Raw genomic sequence first — 13,562 nt, 5'->3', positions numbered from 1 at the left:
CTTCTCCTCTGCCTCCCATCCCCTAACTGTGGGAGTCCCTCAGGTTCAGTTCTAGGTTCCCTTCTATTCTCCATCTTCACCCACTCCCTTGGAGAACTCATTCACTCTCATTGCTTCAACTACCACCTTTATGCAGATGATTCCCAAATCTACATCTCCAAACCTTATCTCTTTCACTCTCTGCAGTCTGGCAATTCCCCCTGCCTTCAAGACATCTGTACTTGGATGTCTGTCACCTCAAACTTAACCTGTCCAAAACAGAACTCCTCATGTTTGCACCTAAACCCTGACCTCTCTATCACTGTAGAAAGCATCACCAATCTTGTCGTCTCACAAGCCCATAAACTTGGTGTTATCCTTGACTCATCTCTTTCATTCAACCCACATATTCGATCTACCACTAAATCTTGTTGGTTCAACCTTCACAATATTGCTAAAATCTGAACATTCCTCTCATCCAAACTGCTACCATGTTAATCCAAACACTTATCCTATCCTACCTGATTATTGTATTAGCTTCCTTGCTGACCTCCCCACCTCCCATCTCTCCCCACTCCAGTACATACCTTACTCTGCTGCCCCTGTCATTTTCCTACAAAAATGTTTAGGCCTTGTTTCCCCATTCCTCAAAAATCTTCAGGAGTTGCCTAGAGGCCTTCCCTAAGCCCTCCTTTCCTCTTCTCCCTCTCCCTTCTGCATTGCTCTGACTTGCTTGTTCCCTTTATTCACCCCACTCCCAACCCCCCAGCACTCAATCTACCTATCTTTGTACATAAGACTTTGTATTAATGTCCATCTCATCTAGACTGTAAGCTCACTGTGAACAGGGAATGTGTCTGTTATATTGTACTCTCTCAAGCCCTTAGTACGGTGCTCTGCACACAGTAAGAGCTCAATAAACACAATTAACTCTGGTCAACAACCCACTGTTGTTGAAGAAGGCCTCTTAGCTTATCTGTTGCCGACTTGTTCATTCCAAGCACTTAGTACAGTGCTCTGCACATAGTAAGCACTCAATAAATACTACTATTGAATGAACTGTGACCAGACTCTGCCTATTTCCCCAAAGTCTTCCTGGCCTTCTTGAATCAGTTTTGTATTTATTCATCCATGTAGATACATACATATGTAAAAATATATTGAAAACTGAATCACAAAGGATAAAGTATTATATAGGTAGCCAAATTTGGTGACAGTATTAGTTTCATGTTCCCTAATTCCTCTAAAATTAAAAAAAAACCCACCAGGTCTTTCATGCCCTTCAGGCTTTTCCCTCTGTCCTTACCCCAGAAAGCACCAGAACATTTAAGACCCTCCTCTATTGTGCCACAGAGAAGGGTAAAATATGTACCCTTTAATTTAATAATAATGAATTGGGAAACTTTAATAATAATAATGGTATTTTATCAGCACTTACAATGTGCCAAGCACAGTTCTAAGCACTGAAGTATATACAAGTTAATCAGGTCAGACACAGTCTATGTCCAAACATGGGGCTCACGGTTTATCTAGGAGGAAGAACAGGTACTAAATCCCCATTTTACATTGAGGAAACTCAGCTGTAGGGAATTTAAGTGACTTGCCCAAGGTCCAGAGCAGAGAAAATTAGAACTCAGATCCCCTGACTCCCAGACCTGTGATCTTTCCACTAGGCTACGCTCTTTCTATTGCTTCAGTTGTTCAGTCTCTAATCTTCTAGTCTGCTTCAGACTACAGGTCACGGAGCTTCAAATCACTGACAGAGTGAATCATAACAAAATGAAAACAGGACACTTTTCATCTCACATCCAGTATTAATTTTATCAAGTGAAATTCAAAGGGGAGGGTGCACTTAAACATCTGGCCATATATTAGAAATAGCTATATATATATTAGCAAAGAGATCATTTATTAAAAAAAACAAACACATAACCCTCTAGTTCAGTGATTATCAACCAGGTTTTGGGTTATCTCTGGGGATTTCGAACTCTTCCCCCTAACACCTAGCTCCTGAGAACTCTATAACCTCTCAAGCTTCCCTCCGCCCCCCCCCAAAAACTGGCAGAATGTCAATGTTTCTTAGCTTCAGAGAAGGTGTTAGAGTATGTTAGTCTCTTCATAATTGGAGTAGGAAGAAATGTTACTTTCAGAAAAAGGAGGGAAAAGACCCAGTGGGTGAGGTATAGGAGTAGAAAACAAATCAGAGAGATCAGAAGGTGGGGGGTGTGAGCAGGAGAGCAAATCCTAACCCAGATAATGGAAGTGGAGGGAGAAGCTTCAACTGCCTTAAGAGTTGTTCCTGATGCTCCTGTCTTCTATTCCTTCTGTACTCTGGGGGAAGTAATCCTGTTACATGATGTAGCTTAAATATCCCCCCCAAAAAAAGAAAAATTATTTAAATGTTAAGCAAAAATTGTCATCACAAAAACGTATTGAGGCTAAAATATTTTAAGCTGTCAAAGAAATGAAGCATAAAAGGAAGAGAGGTATCGAGTGTATTTTGAAAAGGGCAGGAGGAGAGGGTGACACCCTAAAGATTAGCCAATCCTGGGTCTGACACCTACATTTCGTTGAAAACGTCCATTCAGAATTTCTACCACAGGGTGGCATCTGAAGCTGCAAGCAGGATTGTGTACAAGTCTTTCAGATCAAAGCAGAAGGTATAAACTTCTGTCTTGATCCTGTGAGCACCCACCTCGGCAGAAGCAAATTTCACTTGCCATTGTATCATGCATTGGGTACTAAAAGGTATAGGCCTAGGTTGCAGCATACCGTGTCTTTAACTACAGTTTAAACGGGAGCACTTGTGTGAGTATGATATGAAAGGAGATGATGTAATTCAAGAGAAAAGTGTTAAGTAGCAAGAGATCACATGGACTGAATTTCTGAAATCTATTTTCTTAAAGTTTGACAAATTGGAAAATATAAATGCCTCTACTCACCGCTTACCCTGACCTACAAACATGTCCCTTTAAAATAATGATATCTACTAAAGCATCTTCATGTAACATTTTTCTCTAATAAAAGCACATATAAAAATAGGAGAATTATAAATCCTCTTGATTGATAGCAGACAAAACCCTCAACTTAGCTGATGGTCAGAACAGAAATTCAGGGCAGGACATTTCAGTGTCTCTAAACAAAGGCTGAAACTACCCCTTGCTGTGGGAATCCTGATATAACAGCAAGGGGTTTTCCCATGTTTGCTGATCCTCCATCCTGTTCCCAGTGAAGACTGGGCTATCATAGAAGCTGCCGCAGACACCAAATAACCACGAAAACGCCTGATATGGCAAGCCAGGTTCCTTCCTCCTGGAAGACACTTCCAAGGAGCTAAGATCAAAGTAGCTCTCTGCAGGGTGACTGCCCCTCTCACTACCTGACAGGGAAGGAACCCAGGCAGGTGAGATTTGCAAGGGTTTGTTTCAATTCTTGAAATTGGGGGTGGGGAGGGTGGGGAGAAGGGAGAACTCTTCCAAGAACAAAGTGTTCTGTGGAATAGGACCATCACAGGGAAGATATTATTTTCAGGGAAAGCATTTAAATCATCAAAACGATGAAGTCAAAGCCTTGTAGTGTATGTTAGCCTGTAGAAAGTGAGCTTGCAGATGATTCAGATGATCTTTAGCCTAACTACAGGGCATGCGCAGTGCCTGAGAAATGCAACTGCTTCTAAACATTTGCAATATCTGCATCTCCTTATGAAGCCTTGTCTCTCACATGGTCACTGTTATCATTAGCAAGCTCCTCAGGCCAAAGGTGCTCAAAAAGCAGGATACAGAAAGAAGTGGAATTTGATTAAGAGGTCAAAGAGATTTGCTGCCCTGTGCCCAATCAGCAGCCACACAGAAAGCATGCCAATGGCAACCATTTTGGTCCAGAAAACCACCCAAAGCAAAACAAATGGGAGGACTGAACCAACCCAGCTGAACAGAGCTGAAAGAGAAAAATCCCTTATGATTTTAGAATCCTAAAGTTTCCTAGTGGTTGATTAGAATTTACACCCTGTTACTTCTTTAAAGATAATACCTTCCTAACCTGTTAGATTGTGAGCCCCCACAAAGACAGGGATCACTGTCTAATTCCCATCTGGGTAATCTTTCCCAGCTCTTCATACAGTGCTGTGCCTAAAGTAAGCACTTAAACTAGATTGGAGACCTTAAGCTCATAGCGGGCAAGGAATGTGACTATGAACTCTGTAATATTGTTATATTGTACTCTCTCAAGCACTTAGTACAGTGCTCTGCACACAGTAAGTGCTCAATAAAAATGACTGATTCTATTACTAGTTCCTTAGATGGAGAACGCTAAAAGCAATGGGAGGGAAAGAGGCAAACGCAAAACCGTTTGTAGGACAGGTTTATGCTATTTGATGACTGTACAGTACAAAACCAAATGCATGTCCCCTTTTCCAGCCAACAGATTGGGGTTTTGATCTGGGCAAATCCACAGGATCAACATCAGCTGCCCAGTTCCTAGGAAACACAAGATGCCTCAGGGAACGAGTCCAGGAGGTTTACAACCTGCAGTGCATAAGCTAATTGGGAAGGCATGGAAAATCAGTTAGACTCCAGGTGTTATTGGGTGCAAGAACTTTATCTTGATCAAGGGTGAAAGTTTAATATGCACATAGGCCACTAACTGCCAGGAGGGCAACATGTGGGTGACCTGCCTTTACCATTCTGACTCTTCCACCTAACCTTCAGGAACAGTGAGTTCATTATATTTGCATTCATTAAATGCAGTGAACAACAAAAACAAAAATCAGCTTCCCTGATGCTTCCTTATATCACCTGCCTCATGATAAGTGCAAATCACCAGCAGTACCTGACGTGATTAGGAAAAGATTAACTTGGCACTTAAAATTTCAAGAGTACAAAAAGCTTATTCCAGAAGAAATGCATTAAATGGGTATGGTTTGGTGCAGAAGGATATTTCTCATAGAAGCAGGGAGAGGCCCAAGAAGCTACATGGCGGGATGATGCATTTGGGTGACTGATCCCTTGATCTTCGCTGCATGGATGAATTCGGCCAATGTGGACTGGGTCTCATCTTCATTTGGAAGGTGGGTTCTTGGGAGGGAGGAGTTTGTACGTGTTGAAGTAGCCCACGACTTGCTGGGGAACCTCCGCCAGAACACACTGAGCAAGCGCTTCTTTGGGGGCCTGGAAAAGAAAATAGAGTCCAAGGTTGCAAGCTAGAAACTGGGCTAAAGACTCAGGCCCTACTTTCACCCCTTTCCTGCCAGGAGCCTAGACTTGCTTCTTAATACCAGCAGCAAGGGGCAAGGGACTGGATAACAAACAGACTTCATACAACAGACATATTGCTTCATGCCATCAATTTCTCATTCTGGAGTTCTGGAAGTATTGTCCACTTCTTAATACCTGAAAGGAAGCCTTTCCCAACTAACCTCATCTTCCCACTGAAAGATTTTCCCACTACTGAAAAAGAAGCATGATGTAGTGGATATAGCATAAGTCTGGGAGTCAAAAGGTCATGGGTTCTAATCCCTGCTCTGCCACCTGTCTGCTGTGTGACCTTGGGCAAGTCACTTCACTTCTCTGTGCATCAGTTACCTCATCTGTAAAATGGGAATTGAGACTGAGCGCCCCACATGGACAGGGAATGTGTCCAACCCATTTGCTTATATCCATCCCAGCAGCTTAGTACATTGCCTCGCATATAGTAAGTGCTTAACAAATACCATTATAACAATATTATTATTATTATTATTATTATTATTACAGTAGCACCATCCTCCCTATCTCACAACTTTTCCATTATCCTTGGCTCATCTCTCTCACTCAGCACACATATTCAATCTGTCACCAAATCCTGTCAGTTCTATCTTCACAACATGGCTAAAATCCACCCCTTCCTCTCCATCTAAACTGATACCATGCTGATGCAAGGACTTCCTATCCCACCTTGACTACTGCATCAATCTCCTCACTGACTTCCCTGCTTCCTGTCACTCGCCTCTCCAGTCCATACTTTATTCTGCTATCTGGATCATAATCTAAAAAAAGTTCAGTCTACATCTCCCGCTCCTCAAAGATCATCAGTGGTTCCCTATCCAACTCCTCATTAAACACACAACTCCTTATCAATGGCTTTAAGGCACTTAATCAGCTCTCACCCTCCTCCCTAACCTCACTGATTTCCAACTCCAACCCAACCCACACACTTTGCCCTTCTAATGCCAACCTACTCACTGTACTTCTAACTCATCTGCCTTGTCATTAACTGTTTGCTCACATGCTCCCTTATGCCTGGAACTCCCACCCCCTTCATGTCCAACAGCACTACCCTCCACATCTTCAAAGCCCTACTAAAACTGTATCTCCTCCAGAGGCCTTCCCTAACTAAATTTCCCCTATTCACACTACCTTCTGCATTCACCTCACCCCCATCCCTACAGCATTTATATACATAGCCTTATACTCTGCCTCTTCCCCTTCCTGTACTTTATTTTAATGTCTGTCTCCCCCACTACACTTTAAGCTCCTTGGGGGCAAGAATTGTGTCTACCAATTAAACCGTATTACTCTTCCAAGTGCTTAATATAGGTCTTTGCACAATATAAGGTCTCAGTAAATAGCACTGATTGATTGATTGATTGATTGATAAGAAGACTGAAGCACAGATAAATCTACTGGGTAACTAAGGCAGCACTAGTGACAATTCATCATTCATTCAATCATATTTATTGAGCACTTACTGTGTGCCAAGCACTGTACTAAGTGCCTGGACTAGTCAATCATTCAATAGTATTTACTGAGACCTCACTGTGTGAGAAGCACTATCCTTATCCTAAGTGCTTAGAAGAGTGCAGTATAATAGAGTTAGTAGATATGATCCCTGCCCTCACGGAACTTTCAATCTAGTTGGGGAGACAGAAAATGACAAAAAATACACATAGGGGAAGAAGCAGAGTACAACAATCAATCAGTGGTATTTTTTGAACATTTTGTGCAGAACACTGTACTAAGTACTTGGGACAGTACAACCAACAGAGTCGGTAGTCATGTTACCTGCCCATAATTATCTTACTGTCTAGAAATTTTGTATATAAGTACTGTGGGCAGGGGTGAGTACTGAAATGCTTAAGTGCTTAAGCCCCTTAAGGGAGGGGCTAATTAGTAATTGGCTTCTCAGGAATTTTAAGGATTTATGATTAAGACTAATAGTCCAATAGTGGGATTTGAGAGTGGGAGGGAGGGAAGGCAGAGCAGATGGGATGCTTAAGAAATGGACGTTCCTTTATTTCCACTGTACTGTTCTCCTCCCTGCTCCTAGCCACTTTGAGGTGCAAGTCAATTACAGAGGCACAAAGAAACTCAAGTAGATTCCATAACAAACAATAATCATAACTGTGGTATTTGTTAAGTGCTTATTATTTGCCAGGCACTGTACCAAGTGCTGGGGCTGGGGGGGATACAAGCCAATTGGGTTGGACATTGTCCCTGGCCCATATCAGACTCACAGTCTTAATCCCCATTTTACAGATGAATTACTGAGGCAGAGAGGAGTGACTTGCCCAAGGTCACGAGCAGACAAATGGCAGAACTAGAATTAAAACCTATGTCTTCTGCCCCCAAGCCCATGTTCTATCCACTAGGCAATACTGCTTCTCTTGTAATTCCCACCAATTCACATGAACAAATTGCCCATGGAGACTCTTAGGAATGTGACACCCAGAGGAGATTCTCCAATGTACTAAGGTTAGTCTGGCCATGAAAGTGGGGGGTGCTGACCGTTTATCCCCTCATTACGGCCCCAAGACCTATGCTTGGTGCATCTGAGGATCTAAGTGCATAAATGGCTCAGTGAAAACAAGTTCTTCTACGAGTAGTTCTTGCAGAAAACTGGCAGTAGTAAGAGTCTTGCATGTAGCTTTCAGGAGCATCATTAGATTTAGCCAGTGAAGCAAGACCTGGAGTTTCCGGCTGGGACCCAATAAATAATAATAATTATGATGATTGTTATGTGTCAAGCACTGTTCTAAGCACTGGGGAAGATACAGTTTAATCAGGTTGGACACAGTCTCTGTGCCCATTTTACAGATTAGGTAACGGAGGCACAGAGAAGTTAAGTGACTTGCCCATGGTTACAGAGTAGACATGTAAAGGAGTCTGGATTAGAACTCAAGTCCTTCTGATTTCCAGGCCCTTGCTTTATCCACTAGGCATGCTGCTTCTTGATAAACAATAGGCCAAACAGTAGATTTGGCTTCTACAGGAAGAATGGGGGAAGTGGGCTCAAAATTCCCCCGACTTCCAGCTTGTTCTGCAGCTAGGTACTACAAGGACCAGTGGAAGGGGAGGGAAAAGTTTTAGAGACAGAGTCCAGGGGCTCTAGTGGAATAAGCTGGGGACAATAGCCTCAGGTGGAAGGCGAGGGGGACCATAAAATGGTAACTATGCAAAGTAAGGGATGTCTAAGAAAAATGATGGACAATAGAGAATCTGTTAACTTGTTACATCAATCAATCAGTGGTATTTATTGAGTGTTTACTGTGTGCAGAGAGATCGCACTTGGGAGATTATAAATCAAAGAGTTAGTAGACACGTCAAAAAAAGTAATTCTGAAGACCTATTCCCTAGAATTACCAAACTAGGTCTGTTTTAGTAAAACAAAATAAACGACCAACCTAATAATCTTCCAATATGAAGGAAATTAATTGTAAAATGCCAGACCCTCCAGAAATCACAATGCCACTTTCTTATAGAGTTGACCATGTATGTAAAAGCAAACCTGAAGAACATACAGTAAAGTTCTCTCACATTGTCTTTTAACAAAAGAAAAATATATAGTTATATAAATGGGACCTAAAAATTTAGACATGGCGATGAAATACCTGAGGAGTTCATGATAGAGTGTTGGAAAAAAAAAAAGATAAAACAGCTTCTCAGTATGTGGCTAAAAGTCTTTTTCATTCACTCTATCTTCTGTCTCCCATTCTAATTTCAGGAACCTCAAGAAGCTCCACTGGTTGCCCATCCATCTCCACATCAAACAGAAACGCCTCACCAATGGCTTTAAAGTACTCAACCACGTTACCCCCTCCTACCTCATCTTGCTACTCTTCTTCTACAACCCAGGCTGCACACTTCGCTCCTCTAACGCTAACCTATTCACTGTACCTCGATCTCGTCAATCTCGCCGGCCACCTCTCGCCCAAGTCCTGCCTCTGACCTGGAACACGCTCCCTCTTCATATCCGACAGACAATCACTCTCCCCACCTTCAAAGCTTTAATTAAGGCACATCTTCTCCAAGAGACCTTCCCTGACAAAGCCCTCTTTTCCTTTTCTTCAACTCCCTTCTGCACTGGCTCCCTTAATTCATTTCCCCCTCAATATACATAACTGTAATTTATTTATATTCATTCAATTGTATTTACTGAGCGCTTACTGTTTGCAGGGCACTGTACTAAATGCCTGTCTCGCCCTCTAAACTGTAAACTTGTTATGGGTAGGGGATGTGTCTGTTATATTATTGTATTACACCCTCCCAAGCACTTAGTCAGTGCTCAGCACACAGTCAGAGCTCAAAAAATACAATAAACTGACTGACTGACAAGAATTCCAAATTTTCAGTTCTGCTGCCAGAGCACCAGCTGGCCAGGAGCCCAGATGGACCCATGGCCCTTGGTGCCAGAAGAGTTCAGTGGCATTGAAACCAGTTGGTCATGCCCCATAGGATGCTAGTCCAACAGCACCGAGGACAGACATGGAATACTCACGTTCTGGAATTGTCGGAAAGGCACAAACTGGACAATGTCTCGAATGGCTGCCTCGCCCGTTGGGGACCTGAGGACCCCACCATCCCCATCCAGGAACTCCATGGCACTGAAGTCAGCTCCGCCGACGCCGACGATGATGATGGACATAGGGAGCTTGGAGGCATTCACAATGGCCTGACGGGTGGCGTCAAGGTCGGTGATTACTCCATCCGTAATTATCAGGAGCACAAAATATTGCTGTCAGACAAGACAGACCTGGTTATGCTCACAAGTAATCAGTGCCCTGCTCATCAGGAGGGAGAGAGGAAGAAGTGTCATGGCTTCCCCAACAGGCTCCAAAATTGAAGGCCACTTCTTTTTCCGAACTACCCCTGACTTGTAGCCTTTATTACTCCTTTTCTTTGCTCATTTTTCCTCTTTACCTGGAGTTAGGACAGCTTCTTCAGAGCATGTAGGTGGCAGAGTGGTTCATACTCAGAATTAAATATTCCCCCTTGCCCCTCAACTCTGTTTCATGCACTATGGCCAAGACTAACACACTACGAAGGGTCACGGAAGTGGGTTACTCAGTCACATGAAACAAGACTGAGGACAGAAGGTTCCTCAGGAGGCCACACCTGCCATACCCAGCAGAAGCCTATTCTGGAAATGAAAAAGGATGATCTGCTGGAGAGAGTGACATATCAGATTCAAAAAACTAAAAGAAGCAAAAAAGTTGATGTGAGAAAGCAATAACTCCCGCAGAGGAAACAAACTGACAAAGCAAAATGGTGGGCCAAGTGGACTTGGCTACCACAGTACAATATGCCTATGACAGACAAGTTGGGAAAGAGAGAGCAAAATCATTCCTTTGCCCCTGCCAGCACTATAGCACGTAGTGAATTGGTCAACATGGTCAGTGACCGGTACTTGGATTTTTTAAAAAAATTAAAGGGCAGAGGGGGACAAAGAAGTTCTTAGGAGCAACAAGGCTTAATGGAAAGAGCACGGACCTGGGAGTCAGAATTCCTGAGTCCTAATCCCGACTTTGCCAGTTGCCTGTGTGACCTTGGGCAAATCACTTAATTTTTGCCTCAATTTCCTCATTGTAAAATGGGGATTCAATTAGTCTAGTCTCCCTCCTTAGACAGGGAGCTCCAAGTGGGATAAGGACTGTATCCCACCTGATTAACTTGTATCTAAAAGAAAAAAAAAAAGAACAAGTCCTGACTGTCCTGGAAATAATTAGAGAGCTAACCTCGAGGGCTCTGGCAAGTGGGTATTCAAGTCATACAACATTCCCAACATCCCCACTACCAACTCTCACAGCTCTGGGGGTGGGGGCATGTACCAGAACAGGTGCTTTCCAGAGTCAGTCAGTTTTGAGCCAGCCCCACTTCTAAGTCTCCTTAGCTCTCCTATAGCTAATGTTTATGTTGGCTATAGGTTTATGTTTATGTTATGTTTATGTTGGGCTGCCAGAAGCAGTGTGGCGCAGTGGAAAGAGCACGGGCTTTGGAGTCAGGGCTCATGAGTTCGAATCCCAGCTCTGCCACTTGTCAGCTGTGTGACTGTGGGCAAGTCACTTAACTTCTCTGTGCCTCAGTTCCCTCATCTGTAAAATGGGGATTAAGACTGTGAGCCCCACGTGGGACAACCTGATTCCCCTGTGTTTACCCCAGCGCTTAGAACAGTGCTCTGCACATAGTAAGCGCTTAACAAATACCAACATTATTATTATTATACCTTTATTTCTATACAGTTCAAGGGCATGCAAAAATCTTCGGGGAGAAAATTATGAAAGATGAGCAGAAAGAAGAGGTGGGGCAAGTTGTTGGCAACAATGAGCCCGGCAAATATACTACTACCCAGGAAAAGCAGACCACTCTAGAAGGGCAGAAGTTTCATGAAATGGAAAAAGGGACAGAGTGAAATAAAAAAGAGGAAAGGATGAGTGTTGCATGCTGAAGGATTTAAATGGCATTATGGCCCATTCCAGGCTTGGAATGAATGTTTGAATTGAATGAAGTCTGAATTGTAGCCACTACCTTAAAAAGAGAAAATAATATTAAATCATGAAATATTCAAAGATTTAAGGGAAGGCGGAAGAGCCCTACTATCACCTCCGATGTCCTTTCAGCACCTCTGGCCTTACGAAATACTTACAGATGCCGTCTGTTGTTGGGTAGCTGCAGCAGCAAAGCTGGCCACGTGATTTATAATTGGAGAAAAGTTAGTGGGTCCGTATAATCTCAGCTGAGGAAGGCAGGACCGATAGGCATCTACAATGCCCTGGATTCCTACAGAGTGAAATAATGAAGCATTAATAATGATTAAAGATACAGCATGGCCTAGTGGATTGAGCACAGGCCTGGGAGTCAGAAGGACCTGGGTTCGAATTCCACCTTCTCCACCTTGCACAAGTCACTTCACTCCTCTGTGCCTCAGTTACCTCACCTGTGAAATGGGGACTAAGACCCTGAGCCCCATGTGAGACATGGATTGGTATCTATCCCAGTGCTTAGAACAGTGCCTGGCACATAAGCGCTTAACACTTATTTATCCAGGAGGAAAAAGAGTCTGCTTCATCAGGAAGTCTGGATTCAGGGATACCCAATTCAGGAGGTTTTCAGTATAAGTAACATTAAGCCAGGTAGCGTTCTATCCACTCTCGCTCCACTAACCCACAGCCCTGGATCACCTCCTCCGTCCGCCTCCTACGCTCCTATGCTCGAGCTGCTGAGCGCTGCTGGCGAAAGTCCAAGCACCAAGCCGACCTCACACACTTCAAATTTATCCTTTCCTGCCTTAACTCTGCCCTCTCCTCCGCCAGGCAAAACTGCAAAACTGGCAAAACTCCTCCCTCATCGACACCCATACCCGTCACTCCCGCCAATTGTTCCGGACCTTTAACTCTCTTCTTAGGCCCCCTGTTCCTCCCCCTCCCCCATCTCTCACCCCCAGTGATCTGACCACCTATTTCCTCACGAAAATCAACACAATCAGGTCTGAGCTCCCCAAAGTCACCCCTCCGCCTCTCCCCTCCCGCACACCAACCCTCTCCCCTACTTTCCCATCCTTCCCTGCAGTATCCTCAGAGGAGATCTCCTCCCTCCTCGCAAGTGCCACCCCCTCCACCTGCGCCTCAGACCCCATTCCCTCTCACCTTATTAAAACCGTCGCCCCTGCCCTCCTACCTTCCTTAACTTCTATTTTTAACCACTCAATCTCCAAGGGCTCCTTCCCCTCTGCCTTCAAACATGCCCACGTCTCCCCCATCCTAAAACAACCCGCTCTTGACCCCACTTCCCCGTCCAGTTATCGCCCTATCTCCCTACTACCCTTCCTTTCCAAAATCCTAGAACGAGTCGTCTACAATCGATGCTTAGAATTCCTTAACTCCCATTCTCTCCTGGACCCCCTCCAATCTGGCTTCCGTTCCCTCCACTCTACCGAGACTGCTCTCTCTAAGGTAACCCGTGACCTCCTTCTTGCCAAATCCAATGGCTCCTACTCCATTCTGATCCTCCTTGACCTCTCTGCTGCCTTTGACACTGTTGACCATCCCCTCCTCCTCCATACCTTATCTCACCTTTGCTTCACGGACTCTGTCCTCTCCTGGTTCTCCTCTTACCTCTCTGGCCGGTCATTCTCGGTCTCCTTCGCTGGCGCCTCCTCCCCCTCCCATCCTTTAACTGTTGGAGTTCCTCAAGGGTCAGTTCTTGGCCCTCTTCTGTTCTCCATTTACACTCACTCCCTCGGTGAACTCATTCGCTCTCACGACTTTGACTACCATCTCTACGCAGATGACATGCAGATCTACATCTCCGCCCGTCCTCTCCCCTCCCTTCAGT

At 44.1% G+C, this 13,562-nt stretch overlaps 1 protein-coding gene across 1 annotated transcript in view; it reads right to left on the bottom strand.

The window, feature by feature from the left end:
- Window positions 1-1,779: 1,779 nt before the first annotated feature.
- The window catches only part of CPNE3 (copine 3), a 61,513-nt gene continuing 49,730 nt past the window's right edge, over window positions 1,780-13,562 (bottom strand). Inside the window, exons 14-16 of the mRNA XM_029062627.1 lie at window positions 11,875-12,008; window positions 9,730-9,966; window positions 1,780-5,144 (exon numbers count right to left, since the gene is read on the bottom strand). Coding sequence (XP_028918460.1) covers window positions 5,034-5,144; window positions 9,730-9,966; window positions 11,875-12,008 — 482 coding nt within the window. The 3' untranslated portion in view covers window positions 1,780-5,033. The remainder of the gene's footprint in view (window positions 5,145-9,729; window positions 9,967-11,874; window positions 12,009-13,562) is intronic.

The sequence above is a fragment of the Ornithorhynchus anatinus genome, chromosome 4 (genome assembly GCF_004115215.2).
Source record: "Ornithorhynchus anatinus isolate Pmale09 chromosome 4, mOrnAna1.pri.v4, whole genome shotgun sequence".
Lineage (NCBI taxonomy): Eukaryota > Metazoa > Chordata > Mammalia > Monotremata > Ornithorhynchidae > Ornithorhynchus > Ornithorhynchus anatinus.
Note: the sequence above shows the minus strand (reverse complement) of the source record. Positions and strands in the feature narration are given on the sequence as shown.